This window comes from Camelina sativa, chromosome 13 (assembly GCF_000633955.1).
Source record: "Camelina sativa cultivar DH55 chromosome 13, Cs, whole genome shotgun sequence".
Lineage (NCBI taxonomy): Eukaryota > Viridiplantae > Streptophyta > Magnoliopsida > Brassicales > Brassicaceae > Camelina > Camelina sativa.
In genome coordinates this window covers 6,581,185-6,596,654 of record NC_025697.1, presented here as the reverse complement: position 1 = coordinate 6,596,654, position 15,470 = coordinate 6,581,185, and the positions used below count along the sequence as shown (strand labels likewise).

Here is a 15,470-nt window from a genome sequence, read left to right as displayed (position 1 = left end):
TCACTAAACAGGCCAAGAAGCTCGCTGTTTCTTACTGTAGGATTCACTTGGCGAATCCTGACATGTTTGGCAACGCGGATACACCTAGCGGTGGACTTGATACTAGGCTTAAGAAGAAGAACAAGTCTCCTGTGCTGCCTTTGATCTTCGCCGAGGTTGGTTCTGGTTCGTTGGACATGTTTGGAAGTAGTAGCAGTGGGGTTCAGGCTCCTCCGGGGTTTTTGGATGAGTTCTTCAAAGACTCGGATTTTGATAGCTTGGACCCAATTTTAAAGGAGCTTTACGAGGACTTGAGGTCTACGGTTATTAATGTATCAGTGCTTGGAGATTTCCAGCCACCATTGAGGGCACTCAAGTATCTTGTTAGCTTACCAGTTGGGGCTAAATCTCTGGTTAGTCATGAGTGGTGGGTTCCACGTGGCGCCTATATGAACGGTAGAGCCATGGAGTTGACAAGCATTCTCGGTCCTTTCTTCCATATTAGTGCACTGCCTGATAACACGCTATTCAAGAGTCAACCTGATGTTGGGTGAGTTCAAACTTATATGTCTCGTTTCTCTCTCTGAGAATTCTCTAATCTTTGGGGCTTTTTAGTTATTGAGGTAGTTTGGGTAGTAAGACTTTTTATTTACCTTACTCATTCATAGTCGAGACTTGATCAAAAAAAAAAAAAAGAAGCACATGTAGTTGGCTTATAAGATGACACTGCTAGGTGATCTACATAAAGTATGATTATACAAATCCAGCATAGTTAGGTGATCAGTGGACAAAAATAACAGAAACATTAGTAAGCTCTCTGTTAGGTTTGGAATATTGTGGATGAAATCAATGAATTTAAGCATTTTTTCTTGTCTGCAAATTTAGGGTTCTCCTAATATATGTCTATTGTTTTTGTGAATATCAGACAGCAGTGTTTCTCTGAAGCATCGGAACGTCGTCCCGCAGATTTATTATCATCCTTCTCCACAATTAAAAATTTTATGAACATATCATACAGCGGGCTGCATGATGTACTGATGATTTTACTTAAAAGTACCGATACCCGTGAGTGTGTTCTACAGTTTCTTGCAGAGGTGATCAATGCCAATGCGTCCAGAGCCCATATGCAGGTAAACATTAGTATTTAAAAGAAATCATTTTTATGAATTGTTCTTGTCTCCTCTCGGTTGCATCAACTTGGTATTTGTCTTTTTTGCTCAAACCAGCATTTGTCTTGTATGACAGGTTGATCCAGTCTCTTGTGCTAGCTCAGGCATGTTTGTTAACCTCAGTGCAGTAATGCTCCGGCTCTGCGAACCATTTTTAGACCCGCATTTAACTAAAAGGGATAAGATTGATCCAAAATATGCATTCTGTGGCCATCGCTTAAAACTAAGGTATGGTCCTCAAAATAGTTCTACTTGTATTTCCTCACTGGATTTTGTGTTATCATGATGAGCAATATTATTTATGATCCACACCAGCGACTTGACTGCTCTCCATGCATCATCCGAAGAAGTTTCTGAGTGGATTGACAAAGATGCTACGACAAGCGCAAATGGTGCTGGGCAAGAAAACGGGAACGAAAGTCGCTTGTTACAATCCAAAGAAGCCACAAGTTCTAGTAGTAATGCTTCTGGGCAAAATGCAAAGTCAGCAACTAAATATACTTTCATTTGTGAATGCTTCTTTATGACTGCAAGGGTCCTTAGTTTGGGTCTCCTAAAAGCACTCTCTGACTTTAAACATCTTGCTCAGGTAACCATCATCACAGTTTTCCGAACTCGAAATATTAAAGATTTTGGACATTTAAAAATGATTTGTGATAAATTATTTGCCGAAAGCTCTTATTTGATTTTGTTAACATATTGTGTATCAAGGTGTTTGTCAGTTAAAATGAGAATGGGCTGTAGTGAAAACTTGAACTTAGTCTCACATTTTGATTGTGAAAGAGTCCTTGATGCCTGAATTTGCAGAAGATTGTTATTGTATTGTTCTTTACTTTTCTCTTTCCCGCATGACGTAGGACATCTCGAGAGGTGAAGATAATCTTGCACAACTAAAAGCCATGAGAGATCAAGCACCTTCTCCACAGTTGGAACTTGATATATCCCGAATGGAAAAAGAACTAGAGCTATATTCTCAGGAAAAGCTTTGCCATGAGGCCCAAATTTTGAGGGTTTGTAATCATATTCTCTGCTCTGACAACGTGTTTGCCTTTTTCTCTGGACCGATAACATGATAGTAATAGCTACTCTATCTCTCTGTACTTATTGAAGGATGGCGATTTTATTCAGCGAGCTCTGTCTTTCTATCGCCTAGTGGTTGTTTGGTTAGTTGGACTAGCTGGTGGCTTTAAGATGCCTTTACCGTCAACTTGTCCCATGGAATTCTCCTGTATGCCTGAGCATTTTGTTGAAGATGCAATGGAGTTACTGATATTTGCTTCAAGAATTCCCAAAGCTTTGGATGGTGTACCACTGGTATGCTTACTTTGATCTTGCTTTAGTCGTCTGGTGAAATTCTATCTTTTTACTCCCACTGATGATGGTTGTTCTCATTTCTTAAGGACGACTTTATGAACTTCATAATTATGTTCATGGCAAGTCCTGAATATGTTAGAAACCCGTATCTCAGAGCAAAGATGGTTGAAGTTCTGAACTGTTGGATGCCTCGTTCAAGGTGATTTTCTTCACGAAAGCTATAAAACCTCAATTTGTGTTGCTAATGCAACAAGTTCTGCAGTAACGTGGTCCACCAGTCTCAATTCAATTTTTTGTTTGCAGTGGTTCTTCATCTGCTACATCTACTCTTTTTGAGGGGCATCAGTTGTCGCTCGAGTATCTTGTCAGGAATTTACTGAAACTATATGTGGACATTGAGTTCACGGGTTCACACACTCAGGTGATTGCAAGAGAGTTTGTATAGTGGCTATAATATTTCTGGAATAATGGGCTTCTCTCTATTGCATAGTACCGATTATGGTAGCTCTGGAAGCCATAATGGCTGTTTACTCTTGCTTTTAATGTAACTGAAATCTAGTTTTCCAAATGCAGTTCTATGACAAGTTCAATATTCGCCACAACATTGCCGAGCTTTTGGAGTATCTCTGGCAGGTGCCTAGTCACCGGAATGCTTGGAGACGGGTAAATTCTTAAAGAGCTGGCCATGACCTTTTGAACTTCAATTATCATGTTCCAATGTTACCAAATTTGTTGTGTTTACAGATTGCAAAAGATGAAGAGAAGGGCGTGTACTTGAACTTCTTAAACTTCTTAGTCAATGATAGCATCTATCTTCTAGATGAGAGTCTTAACAAAATTCTCGAGATTAAACAAATCGAGGCAGAGATGTCGAATACTGCAGAATGGGAGCAGAGACCAACTCAAGAGAGACAGGAGAGAACAAGACTTTTTCATTCTCAGGAGAATGTTAGTTGGATTGTCACCACTTATATCTTGTTTCTTACTATTTACTTGATTCACAATCCACTAAAGAACTTTACTTTGCTCTGCAGATTGTTAGAATCGACATGAAGCTTGCAAATGAAGATGTGACTATGCTTGCATTTACATCCGAGGAGATCACTGCCCCTTTTCTACTCCCTGAGATGGTAACCTGACCCTATTCCTGAAATGGAAACCTCCCCGAGGATTACCCAACTGAAGAGTTTTTTTGTTTGTTTGTATGTAAACAGGTTGAGAGGGTTGCAAATATGCTTAATTACTTCTTGCTACAACTCGTGGGTCCACAGCGTAAATCATTAAGCTTGAAAGATCCCGAGAAGTACGAGTTTCGTCCAAAACAGTTGCTTAAACAGGTTAGTGATTGACCATTACTCAAGTCTCGTCACCAAAATGTGTGAAAAACTTGCTAAATAAAATTGTGATTGCTTTCATGAACTTTGAAGATTGTTCGCATATATGTTAATCTCGCTAGAGGAGACTCAGAAAACATATTCCCTGGTGCCATATCCAGTGATGGCCGATCATACAACGAACAGGTCATATTCTCCTTACTAACCAAATCCTCTTTCATCATAATCTATCTGTCTCTACTGAACGAAACAAGTCCTGTTTTTTTTGCAGTTATTCAACGCAGGAGCAGATGTGCTTAGGAGAATAGGCGAAGAAGGAAGAATCATTCAAGATTTTATGGAGTTAGGCACAAAAGCCAAAGCTGCTGCTTCTGAAGCTCTGGATGCTGAAGCTGCACTTGGCGAAATACCTGACGAGTTCCTTGACCCAATTCAGGTCTTTATCTGTGAAAGGAACACTAATTTGATAGAAATTTAAAATCCCATCTCATGCTCTAAAGTCTGTTCTCGTTTTTTGTTGCAGTACACACTAATGAGAGATCCAGTGATACTTCCAAGCTCAAGAATCACAGTTGATCGACCCATCATCCAACGTCATCTTCTCAGCGACAATGTAAGCATATCTAACACATTGACGATCAATATTACGCACCTCCCTCTCTCTGTCTGATGTTTTTGGCTTTGAATCTGATCCTCTTACTTCTGCCGCAGCATGATCCATTTAACCGAGCACATTTGACATCGGATATGTTGATACCGGACATCGAGTTGAAGACGAAAATCGATGAGTTTGTTAAGTCGCATCAGTCTAAGAAACGGACAACAAGTGGAGAAGATAGCAGCAACAAGGAGAGGATACAGACTACAAGCAGTAATATGTTAATTGATTAATTTATGTGTTCCAAACAAAATGATAACAGAGGCAGCAGAAACACTCTTTTCTAATACTTTTGTTAGGTTTTCTTTTCTATTAGAATTGTGACTTAATATTATGTCTTAAGCTTGTTAATTTATGTCTTAGGGCAGTTTCATGTCTCGGGGAAAAAAAACAAGAAGTATAAAATTATGGAGCAAATACTATTATATGACCATATCATCAAGTTTGGAACTGTTTCAGAGTAGCCCAAGCTCGATGTTTACTGAGTTTCTATGTATTTTTACGTGCGTTCATGGATGCATAAGACTGTTGAATCGACACTAATACGCTCGATGGAAGGATGTCTGTTCAGAAGTGTACGTGATGTAAGACTCATATGACAAAAAAAAAATTTGATTACAGGGCAAAGCAACAATGTGAAGCCTATAAGTCTATAACACGGAGAAGGGAAAGAAACAGAGAATACAGTTTCAAAATTAGAAGGAAGCAGAGTGGCGTTTACGTTTAGCAAACTCGTAAGCAATGCTAATTGAGCTTCTACTGTGACGAAGTGAGAACTCAGCCGTCAATATCTCTTTCTCTGATTCCGACAGATCTCCATGACTCCCCTGTTCAAACCATAATATGTAATAAGCATAACTTAACTGAAGAAAGCTATAACTTAAAAGACTGTGTAGCAGTGTCGATCGGGTTTACCAGACGAGTGATTCTGTCAGAGACTGCGTGGTGCATCAGAATCCCTGCAGCCACTGAGACATTGAATGAATCAACCATTCCGTTCATCGGAATACTACAACACAGATCTGATAACTCCAACGCTTCGTCACTTATTCCCCTGCAAAATTTCCCGCAAACATTAAGAAGAAACCCTGAACCTGTCTGTTTCCAAAAACTATTGCTGATTGAAATTGAGGGATGACATTACTTTCCCTCGTTTCCAACAACTATTGCTGTTGGGCATGACCAGTCCATATCGTAAATGGAAACCTGTGAGATATTTACCACACCAATAAACTGTCATGAGTAGTACTAACATACATTCAGTTTATCCCACAAATAATGGTGATGAGAAGAAGATACAAAAAAGGATTTTTACTGTGTCCATTCCCAAATGAGTTGTGGCAATTCTGTAACCGCGAGACTTTAAAACTTGGAAACATTCTTTAGGTGTGTCCCAAAACTCAATGTCCAGCCATTTCTCAGCTCCCATACTCACATGGCGATTTCCGTTATACCTACACACATACATAATACACAGTCACACACATAAACCAGTAAATGAATTCACACAATGTGATCAAACCTATTGTACATTTTCGTCAGCAATTAGTGATCACCTATGACTCTTGTATCAGTACACAGTTCAAGACACGGTAAGAATCCCCATTCAAGGGTATGGACCAAAAGCCAACTTATGACTCCAATTTTGGACTCTATTGCACTGTGTAGATTCCAACTCATAAAGCAGATGAAAATGTAATAATCCTAACCTATTCTATTCTATGATCCAAGAAACATAACTGCCAACTCATGATAAATCTTGGACTCGAGAGGGCAATGCAATCAAAAGTTCTACAGGTCACTACATCATCAATATACTCCAACCTCTCTTAAAGTTCCAAGAAAATTCAAAAACCCCTAACTGAAACCCAATCCTATGAACCAAGAAACAGAAAATGCCAACCTCAAAGGGGGCACCTTTTGGAGCTGTCACAAGAAACAACATGTACTGATTGAATCCCTAACGCATCAGCTGAGCGGAACGCAGCAGAGATGTTTCCAAAATCAGCAAGACCTTCAACCACAAGACAAACCGAGAAGCTTCGATTCTCCACCACACGCTTAAACCTATCTATCCTCTCTTCCATCATATGAGGACTCACCGCCTCCAACACCTCACGGCTACTAAGATGCACCTCACCGCACTTGAACCTATCCTCGTAAGGGAACCATGATCCTCTGCAACCACTCTCACCATCGCTCAAGTTGCTCCTCCGCTCCATCTTCATCATGCTTCTTGACGCGTCATCACGATTAGTTGTTAGCAATTCCTTAACAGTATCCTTGGGAGAATCTTCCGTGAAGCTCTCCGGTGAAAGAGCCGCCGCCGAAGCTCCATAACACTGCGCGAATGTCGTAGAGCGAAACGTGCGTCGAGCTGTTCCAATGCCTATAAGGCGAGAAGTTGCATCAAAATCAATATTTGAAATCAAACGAATCAGCAAAACAAAAAAGGTTGAAACTTTAGACGGAAAGAGTGAGAGAGTGAGTACATGGATTTGGAGCGAGAACGGAGAAAGGAGAGAAAGCACGAACTGAGATAAAGGCGATGGAGGAACTAGGGATTGGAAGATGAACGAATCCAAAAGATGAGATTGAGGAACGGATAAGGGATTTGCAGGAGTTCATGTGTTGCTGTGCTACTTGCCAGTATCGGAGCTTCAAGTTTAAGGGCTTGTTGGATTCAGCTTCAAAGAAATCGAAAATGGAGAAGATAAAATCATAGAGCAGAGAGAAAGAGACACAGTCCCAAGGCTCTGGTTCCGATTCCACGACCACCGTCTCGAACCGACCAAGATAAAGTGCTCAGTGTAGTGTAATAATTTCGGTTTAGTATTGGTTCGATTTGGTTTAGTGTAGTTTACCTTTTTTACTGAAGAGAAACTGAAACTTACTCATCAAGATCGAAAAATATTCTTGCAGTAATCGTAGAAACCTTACAGTGGACAGAAAGGCACAAAAAGAATCTGCAAAATACAACTTGGAATCACTTAGAAACGTTGCTACTCATATACTGACGTAAGAAGTGTTTTTTTTTTCAAATCAGAACAAACTTGGGACTTCAAAGTCTTCATCTTCTCCTCATATCTGCTGATTTGCGGCGAACCGTCTCGAGGATCCTGCAATATTCGAAGAAGAGAGACGAATGATCTCCTTCAAGTCCAACTCTACTGATCCGATTACCTCCAGCAAGATTATTACAAGGGCTTCCTCCTATGACCAAGTCAAACCCTCCATACTCGTCCATAAGTCGCTCAATGGTATGGTTGTCTAGCTTTGTAACATCACTGAACTCTCTCAAGATTCCTGTCTGATTCGTCTGCTTCCAAAAGTCACTCAAGATGTTTCGATTTACGTCTGAAATCTCCACAGACACAACTACATTCATTTGAATCTTGAGACGATGGAGTGCGACTTCTCCACCGCCAATCCCCGTGAAGAGTGACAGAACGTTGATTCCATTCGGGAACAAAGGCTTGAGGACAGACAAGTGATATGCAACAGTATCAACCTAAAGAAAAATGACATAAAAAACACAAGTTTAGAACTAACCAAAGACTTTCAAACCAAAACTGAACTGACAGAGAGGTCTGTAAGTAATTGAATGTACCTGAAACGAGTTGCCTAAAGACTTGAAGCGATCAGTTCTACTGATTCCTCCTCCTCGAGTATGATCTATTGGGAAGCCTAGAAGCTTCTCCATCTCATCTGCCTCAAGCGGGGCAAGTTTGTTCGTACCCACCCAGACCAGATTCCATTTTCTGCAACTCGCAAGGACTTCTTTCTGCACACTTTCAGGCGGCTCTCCATCATGTCTCTCAAGCTTCTCACGTAGTCTGTTTGTAAGCTGAGCACTGGCAATACATGTGACCAAACAGTTCAACTTCAGTCTTTTATCCCAAGTGGGCCACCATCTCTTGGTCAATGGAAAGGCTTCTTGGATGGTGTAGTGTGGTGGAGGCTGGATTTGGTATCGGTTGTGGATTGGGAGGTTATGAACATAACCCCTTTTTCTTGCAGCGGCACAAAAATACTTAGAATCAACAAATTCGGGCATGACATCATACAAGTGGCTGGAAATCTTGGCCCAAACACCTTTAGGTGCCATTGCAACGTTCTCATAGTAAAAGTAGGGCGGGCCACGAGCAACATCGGGAATTGGGACTGGTCTGTGTTTCATAAGTCCAGGTTCATTAGGGACACCAAACCCAATCATCGGATTTGGTAGACGGATGAGCTCGTCATTGGCCGTGGCAGTGTTCGGCTTTCTCTCTCTTCTTGGTGGCTCATTGTATACTCGCCTCTTTTTGCTTTTAGTTATAAGCTGCACAACCAAAGAGTCAAGCATGAGAAACTGCATAATCTAGGCAAAAGTTCACTGCCGTTTTGGTAATTTTCTTCTATTTAGCCACACACAGTAATAACACAAATGAAGTCTACTACCTACAGCAGCGGCAAATTGAAGTAAATTCATGTTCTGAAAGAAAGACTGAACTACTATTAACACAGGCAAAAACATTAACGAGACTTGTGGAAGCAATTAGTAACAGCAGTAAGTTTTGTGACACATTGAGTAGAACTACAACAAGGCATCAAATTGTAATATCAAACCAAAGCATCTGATCGAATCAAAAACAGCTAAGACCAAGGAAATCCAGAGTTCAACTTATTATCGATCAAACTATCAGAGGTAAAAATATGCAAAGATCACAATCCAAGAGCTTTTCTAATTTGAAAGCTACAGTTAATATCTACAAGAATGCAACACAAACAATGATCTCAGGCATTGTATTACAAAATCAAGTTGAGGTTCTGTATAAAGTTAATAACACTGGTCTTGCCTCTTTTTACCTCTTTGTGCAGAAATCAAGAGACTTAAGACTTATTACCTCTTTTTTATCTTGTTCTGCAAAAAACTCATCGAACTGCCGTGCCATCTGAGCAGCACAAATAAAGTCTACGACCTCTTCCACACTTACATCCTTTCCTGTAAAGTTTGAGAAGAAACGTGAATACTTGCAAGGATGATAATTGGATCGATGAACAAGTAAACGTCTAACAGATCTAAACAGAAAGATAAGAAAATTTTGAAGTATATTGATAAATAATTAAGCGAGAGCGTACCACATCTCTCTATAGCTTTAGCAGCTTCTTCCCTCGAATAGTCCATCTTGATCAAATCTTGGAGTATACTATCTTCATTCGAGTAGTTTAGTTTACCCTGTCATTTCCGAAACAGATAAGAAGACAACATACACAACCTACTTCTTGAAAATGTAAGACATGAGCATTGCATTGAGAGTAAAAAATATGCAGAAAATGTTATAACCAAGCAAAGGTCTGAAACTTGGATTGAACAATTGTACCTCATCATCTGAGGATAATGTATAGAGATTGTCATCATCATGAGTGTTGATGTTCTCGTCTTTTGTTTCGCTCATTTTCTCTACCTCCTAAAGAAACAGTAACGACCTTCTATTACATGAAATACTATATATGTCAATATACAATGCAATTGTAATGTTTACTTACAGCATAAGTAAGGAGTGCATTTGTTAACTCATCAATATTTTCGTCTCCTGCATATTATCAAGGAAAGTTCAGTAAACCTCATTACAAGTTCCCAATTCCTAGAAAAAGAAAAGAGCAAAGAGTCAAGTCATTACCGTATTCTTGTATAGCTTTTAACACATTTTCCTCAGTAAACCCCATCCCAATAAGAGGATTGATAACTTTGGATTTTGAAGAACTAGGTTCATCGCTTGTCTTCACAAATAAACATAAAGTGGAGTTAAAATTATATACAACAAGCACATTGTGACCACATGCAAAAAAAAAGAGATATATAGAAAATCAAAGTAGCATGAAAATTTCAGCCAACTAGGACACTCACAGAAAACTGGAAGAGGGTTTCAAGAATCAGCGTAGGTTCCGAATTTGCTCCTGCAAATTATAAACATCTCATCGATTGACAGAATTCAGAAATGCATATCTCAGATATTACACAAATCAGAAAATAGGCTCACCACCGGTTTCTTCAATTGCTCTAACAATCATTTCACTTGAAAATCCCATCTCAATAAAACTAGCAAACATCTCATCAGAGATTCCCTTTTGAATAAAGTCTGGCGAGGTTGTCTAATCACAAAAACAAAAACAAAAACAAAAACGCATTATTCTTGCTTTCAGCGTGAAAGAAACAAGTTAGAATTGCAATTGTTCTTAAGAAATTCAGTAAGCACTTACACCAGCAGTTCCACCTGAGGTTTCAGACATAGAATGCACGGGAGAAGATTGATAGTTATCAATCTCAAGTTCATCATCTGAATTCCAAATCTCATCACCACCGGAATGTTCCACCTAAAGCAACATTGAACAAACATAAAAAATAACTTGTTCTTTAGCGTGAAAGAAACAAGTTAGTATTGAAATTTTTCATTAGGATTCAGTAAGCACTTACACCAGCAGGTCCACCTGAGGTTTCAGACATCGGAGAAGATTGATAGTTATCTATCTCAAGTTCATCATCTGAATTCCAAATCTCATCACCACCAGAATGTTCCACCTAAAGCAACATTGAACAAACATAGAAAACATGGAACTCTTGCCGTTTTCATTTCCAGAATCATATAGATAACAAAGGTGATGACATTACCATTTCTGCAGTAAACGTCGATGTATTTACCAGTACTGTTCCCCAACAACAACAAACCTGCCAATGTATATATATAATCATGAGTGCAATTTCAATTTCGACCCATTAGATTAGTTGCTTTCTAAATCAAAATCCTTTAAAAAAAAATCATTTCCTCACTGTAATCTTTAAAACTTGAGAAGGTTTCAGCTTTCTAAGTCCTAAACCTTAACCAACAAAAACGATGTATAGACATGGATAAAAGTGCAACAACCCACAAAAAAGGATCAATCTTTAATGCGAGTTCAGTCATCAGGTCCGAGAAATCAAAAGTCACAAATGCATAACAATGCAGAAAAAAAGTTACAAGCAAGAGAACACCAGAGAGTACCCTGAGAGAGAGAGAGAGATCGGCTGCTTGCGGAGGTTGTGCTAAAGCTAGATTTCAGCTGAGTAGTCAAATGCGAGTGAACAGAAAAAGTTCCGATGGAATGAAACCCTAAAACGAAGATACAAAGAAAGATTGAAAAAATTAAGGAGAGGGAACATCTGAGAGACGATGCAGAAAAAATAAGGAAACTTTTGGAAGAAGATGAAGAAGAGAGTCAAAGCTTTTTTACAGAAAATTACAAGAAAACCCAATTTCTCATTCTTTTCTCACCTTTGTAGCTCGTATTTTTTGTTACTACTCAAAATAACCCTAATTTCATAAACATTATACACAAAACTTATTTAGATGATTCACCTGGTTTTGTTTAATAGAATAACAGTTTGACTTTTTCATCTACGGTAAAATTCAAAGAGATCGTTTCATTTGTTGTTAATTTCATATTCAATTTTATTAACAAAATTCACAAAATGGATATTACAGAACTTTGTGGTCATATCTATGAATATATCAATAGTTAAGGGTTTGTTATGAGAAAATATTGGGTAAATTTGTAATTTAAAAAGTTAAAGAGCCGTACAGAAAAAAAAAATATGGAAAGGATATGCAAAATTACATGTACCTACCTGCACAAGTCAAAGGCCGTTACATATTTACTATATACTAATTTGTTTTATTCATATGCTTACATATCTATAAAAACATATGAATAATTCAGCAACACTTTCACAATATCCTTTTTTTTTTCTTTGATAGCACTTCGAAAACAAATAATTTCATCACCTAATAATCTCATTTACAAAAGGTAATAATACGCTAAACCTAAAAAATGTATAAAACTCAGATATCAGTTCATCATCATCATCATCATCATATATATATATAGCATATTTTCACAATAACTTCATCTTTTTAATATCTAGTGGATGCCAACTCATTTTTTAGCTGACATCCACTATTTTGTCTTTATCATCTTAAAATTATACATAGATAATAAATATGAGACAATTATTCTCTCTAAAATTGACTCTATTAGTACCATAAAATTTGGGCACAAATTCCTAAAAAGAGATATCATATCTGAATAAAAGTCAATTTAATGTTCATTTATTTCTCAATTGTTGAGAAGTGATCTTTTGATTTCCCATTTCAAGAACACTCCCTATCTTAAAATTTAGTGATTAACATTGGATTATACTATAAATGCTTCAGTTTTTGTGATAAACAATTTTCTATAACTTTAAAACACTTAAATATTTATTTCTATGTTTACAATTAATCATAATTGCGCCATTGCGCGCTAACTTAGATATATATATCAGCCTCGTTCAAACCACCATTTCATAACCCAAACAACCTGTCAACCCAGTTCAAGATACATGAATAACGATTGGCTCATAGACCTTTCCTTTTAAGACTTTTAGTAACAGGATCTTAAAAAGCCCATTTCAAGATCCAGTTCAAACTTGTTGTTAATAGAAAAATTAAATCCATAAATGTGAATAGGAAATATAAAGGAACCAATCAAGAGACAGCGAAACAAAAGAAAAAGTGTAGAACGTTCGTTGCAAAAAACCATATCATCATCACATGCAAAAAGCGTATAATCTGTATCATAATAGTTTTGAAAGAAGATATTAGAATAAGTAACAACTTTTTATAAAGAAAGATAATAATATTCTCTCTGTCTCGTAAAGATTGATGTTTTGGGATATTTTTTGTTCCACAAAGATTGATATTTTGTAAACTTCAAAAATTAATCATTAAAAAAAATTAATAGTTTAAATTGTTATTGGTTTAAAATTAAATAATATCTCTTTAATCAAAAGAAAAAATATATTTAAACTAAGTAATTATTGTCTTTTTAAAATGTGTAAAAACTTCTAAACATCAATCTTTATGAGACAAAAAAAGTAAATGTTTAGTAGTCTGGAAGACATAGAGCCTTATGTTCTCGATATGTCTGTTTGTATTTCTTTAAACTAATAAAGTATGCTTTTTTTGTCAGCTCAACCCCTTGACTGTTTTCGTCTTCTTCTTCTTCTTTCATAATCTGTACTCTGTTGTATATTAATTACTTATTCTATTTTTTTGGTAAGGTTAATTACTTATTCTATATGGTAGATAGCAGCATTAGTATTAACAGAAAATAAACGTAACATTTAATCAAGGTAAATAATTGTAAAATACTTACGGGTAATTCTCTAACTCAGTTTTGAATATCCGAGAAATTCTCACGGGTAAGTGTTTTTAGCTCTCTTTTTAGTGTTTTCTGTTTAGCACTCAGAGTTGACAAACTTGTTTTGAGAGGATGTAGAGTTCCAGCCAAAGTCCATGTGGTGTCAATCGTATGAAGGAATTTAGGATGCTTGGTTAAGAAGTTGAAGAATTTGAAAGGTTTAGTTCTAGCGGAAGGAAGGGGGCAAAGAGGTTCAGGAGGCAGGGAGAGTGGTCAGAGAATTCAGAGGCTAAAAAGGAGACAACACTATTAGGGTACAAGGTGAGCCAGTTGTTATTCACAAGCACTCTATCTAACTTTTTTGTGATGGGATTTATAGGGTTTTTGTTTGACTAGGTATATTGAGAGCCTTAGTAACGCAGGTCGAATAACTCAAGTTGAAGTAGACCGTCTCTTAGTTCAAGCATACGAGAAGTGAGTTGATTGACCATAGGGTTTGAATGTTCTGCGGGGTGAATGATTTGATTGAAATCTCCACAAACTACCTAGGGGCAAGCATCTAGCCACAAACTCTGGTGAAGTGTGAGGAGTTCGCACCAAAGTCAGTACGTTCTTCACTGAGATTAGGGGCATAGACAGCAATAAAGTAGAAACGTTGACCTCCCTCAACAGTAATTTCACAAGTGAGGAGATGCTTGGACTGACGTAACATTGTTACTGCAGCAGGTGATTTCCAAATGACAATTAATATATGCTTGGACTGTAGTATATATTAATTACTTATTCTATATATAGTAGCAGCATTAGTATTAACAGAAACAATAACATTTAATCAAAGGCAAAAAAATTGTAAAATACTTAAAAGAAAATATCGGACAAATTACAAATATAACGCGGTTAAGGAGAAGGTTGTCAGGAAAAAAAAAACAATTATTTTATTATTTAAGTTTCCATTATTAATTCAATAACAGAAGTTGAAAAAAGGAAATAAAACCCCAACAAGTAGTCCACTTTCTAAAATCACAAATTGCGCAAGAGAGAAGAGAGAGAGAGAGAGAGAGAGAGAGAGAGAGTTTAGTTAGTAAGATAGAGAGAGAGCAAACAAAAAATGGCGAGATTCGCGGTGCTAATTGTGGCGGTGGTACTGGCTATTCTAACGGCGGCGCCTATACCGGGAGTGACGGCGAAGAAGTATACAGTCGGCGAAAACAAGTTCTGGAACCCAAACATTAACTACACCATCTGGGCTCAGGGCAAGCATTTCTACCTCGGTGACTGGCTTTGTACGTTCTCTCCCTCTCTCTCTTTCTCTCTCGGATCTGTTTATGTATTAGATCTGATTTGAAACAATGGGTTTCGCTTTTAAAATCTAGTTAATAGTTTCAAAGTTTTCAGCTTTTTTCTTCTTCTACCAAAGTTCTTAGCTTTTCGAGTTTCTTCTACAATGCCCCTTCAAATCTTTAAAAGTCATCATTGGAAACAGAGATTTGATTCACATTGTTTTTTCAAAATTGTTTCCTAATTAACCCAGATCTGGTTTGAACACACTCTTGAGGTTGTTTAGACTGAGACCTAGTAGTAGTGGATAGCTCATTCCTCTCTCTCTCTCTCTCTCTCTCTCTCTCTCTCTCTCTCTCTCTCTCTATGCTCGTTGTCTGATAAACAGTGTCCCACTGAGTTAAAAGTTGAAATCACACATTTCCATTTTTAGCTCGAAAAGGAAAGATCTTGATTTGAAATCAAGAAATGTCTCAAATCTTTGGAACTAATTATGTGTTCTTTTTTTTTTTTTTTTTTTTGTTGGTTCTCAGATTT

The 15,470-nt window shown here is 37.5% G+C and overlaps 4 protein-coding genes across 5 annotated transcripts in view; 2 read left to right on the top strand and 2 right to left on the bottom strand.

Annotated features, from left to right (window-relative positions):
* LOC104735560 (probable ubiquitin conjugation factor E4) lies at positions 1-4,829 on the top strand (the record flags this gene model as incomplete). Its single annotated transcript, XM_019235001.1, is given in 16 exon segments — positions 1-529; positions 905-1,109; positions 1,225-1,376; positions 1,464-1,737; positions 2,006-2,158; positions 2,259-2,462; positions 2,549-2,661; positions 2,766-2,883; positions 3,036-3,125; positions 3,207-3,410; positions 3,497-3,592; positions 3,677-3,799; positions 3,890-3,982; positions 4,068-4,232; positions 4,320-4,409; positions 4,508-4,829. Coding segments are annotated over 16 exon segments (2,789 nt in total), but the record flags the coding sequence as incomplete, so codon positions are not given.
* Positions 4,988-7,242, bottom strand: LOC104735559 (tRNA (guanosine(18)-2'-O)-methyltransferase-like). The gene is made up of 6 exons (XM_010455372.2): positions 6,947-7,242; positions 6,372-6,843; positions 5,770-5,908; positions 5,599-5,660; positions 5,370-5,508; positions 4,988-5,281 (listed from the first exon to the last, which is right to left on the bottom strand). The coding sequence occupies exons 1-6, from the start codon at positions 7,080-7,082 to the stop codon at positions 5,150-5,152; spliced, it is 1,080 nt and encodes a 359-aa protein (XP_010453674.1). The 5' UTR covers positions 7,083-7,242; the 3' UTR covers positions 4,988-5,149.
* LOC104735557 (DNA (cytosine-5)-methyltransferase DRM1-like) lies at positions 7,334-11,648 on the bottom strand. 2 transcript variants are annotated; one of them, XM_010455370.2, is made up of 13 exons: positions 11,480-11,648; positions 11,110-11,166; positions 10,915-11,019; positions 10,701-10,814; positions 10,481-10,592; positions 10,348-10,397; positions 10,121-10,220; positions 9,987-10,033; positions 9,821-9,907; positions 9,579-9,675; positions 9,344-9,441; positions 8,065-8,778; positions 7,334-7,965 (listed from the first exon to the last, which is right to left on the bottom strand). In XM_010455370.2, the coding sequence occupies exons 2-13, from the start codon at positions 11,110-11,112 to the stop codon at positions 7,525-7,527; spliced, it is 1,968 nt and encodes a 655-aa protein (XP_010453672.1). In that variant the 5' UTR covers positions 11,113-11,166; positions 11,480-11,648; the 3' UTR covers positions 7,334-7,524. The 2 variants fall into 2 exon arrangements, with proteins under 2 accessions (XP_010453672.1, XP_019090547.1); XM_019235002.1 differs by lacking the exon at positions 10,701-10,814.
* LOC104735556 (lamin-like protein) overlaps positions 14,639-15,470 on the top strand; it is a 1,615-nt gene continuing 783 nt past the window's right edge. Inside the window, exon 1 of the mRNA XM_010455369.1 lies at positions 14,639-14,938. Within this exon, the coding sequence (XP_010453671.1) occupies positions 14,764-14,938 (175 nt within the window). The 5' untranslated portion in view covers positions 14,639-14,763. The remainder of the gene's footprint in view (positions 14,939-15,470) is intronic.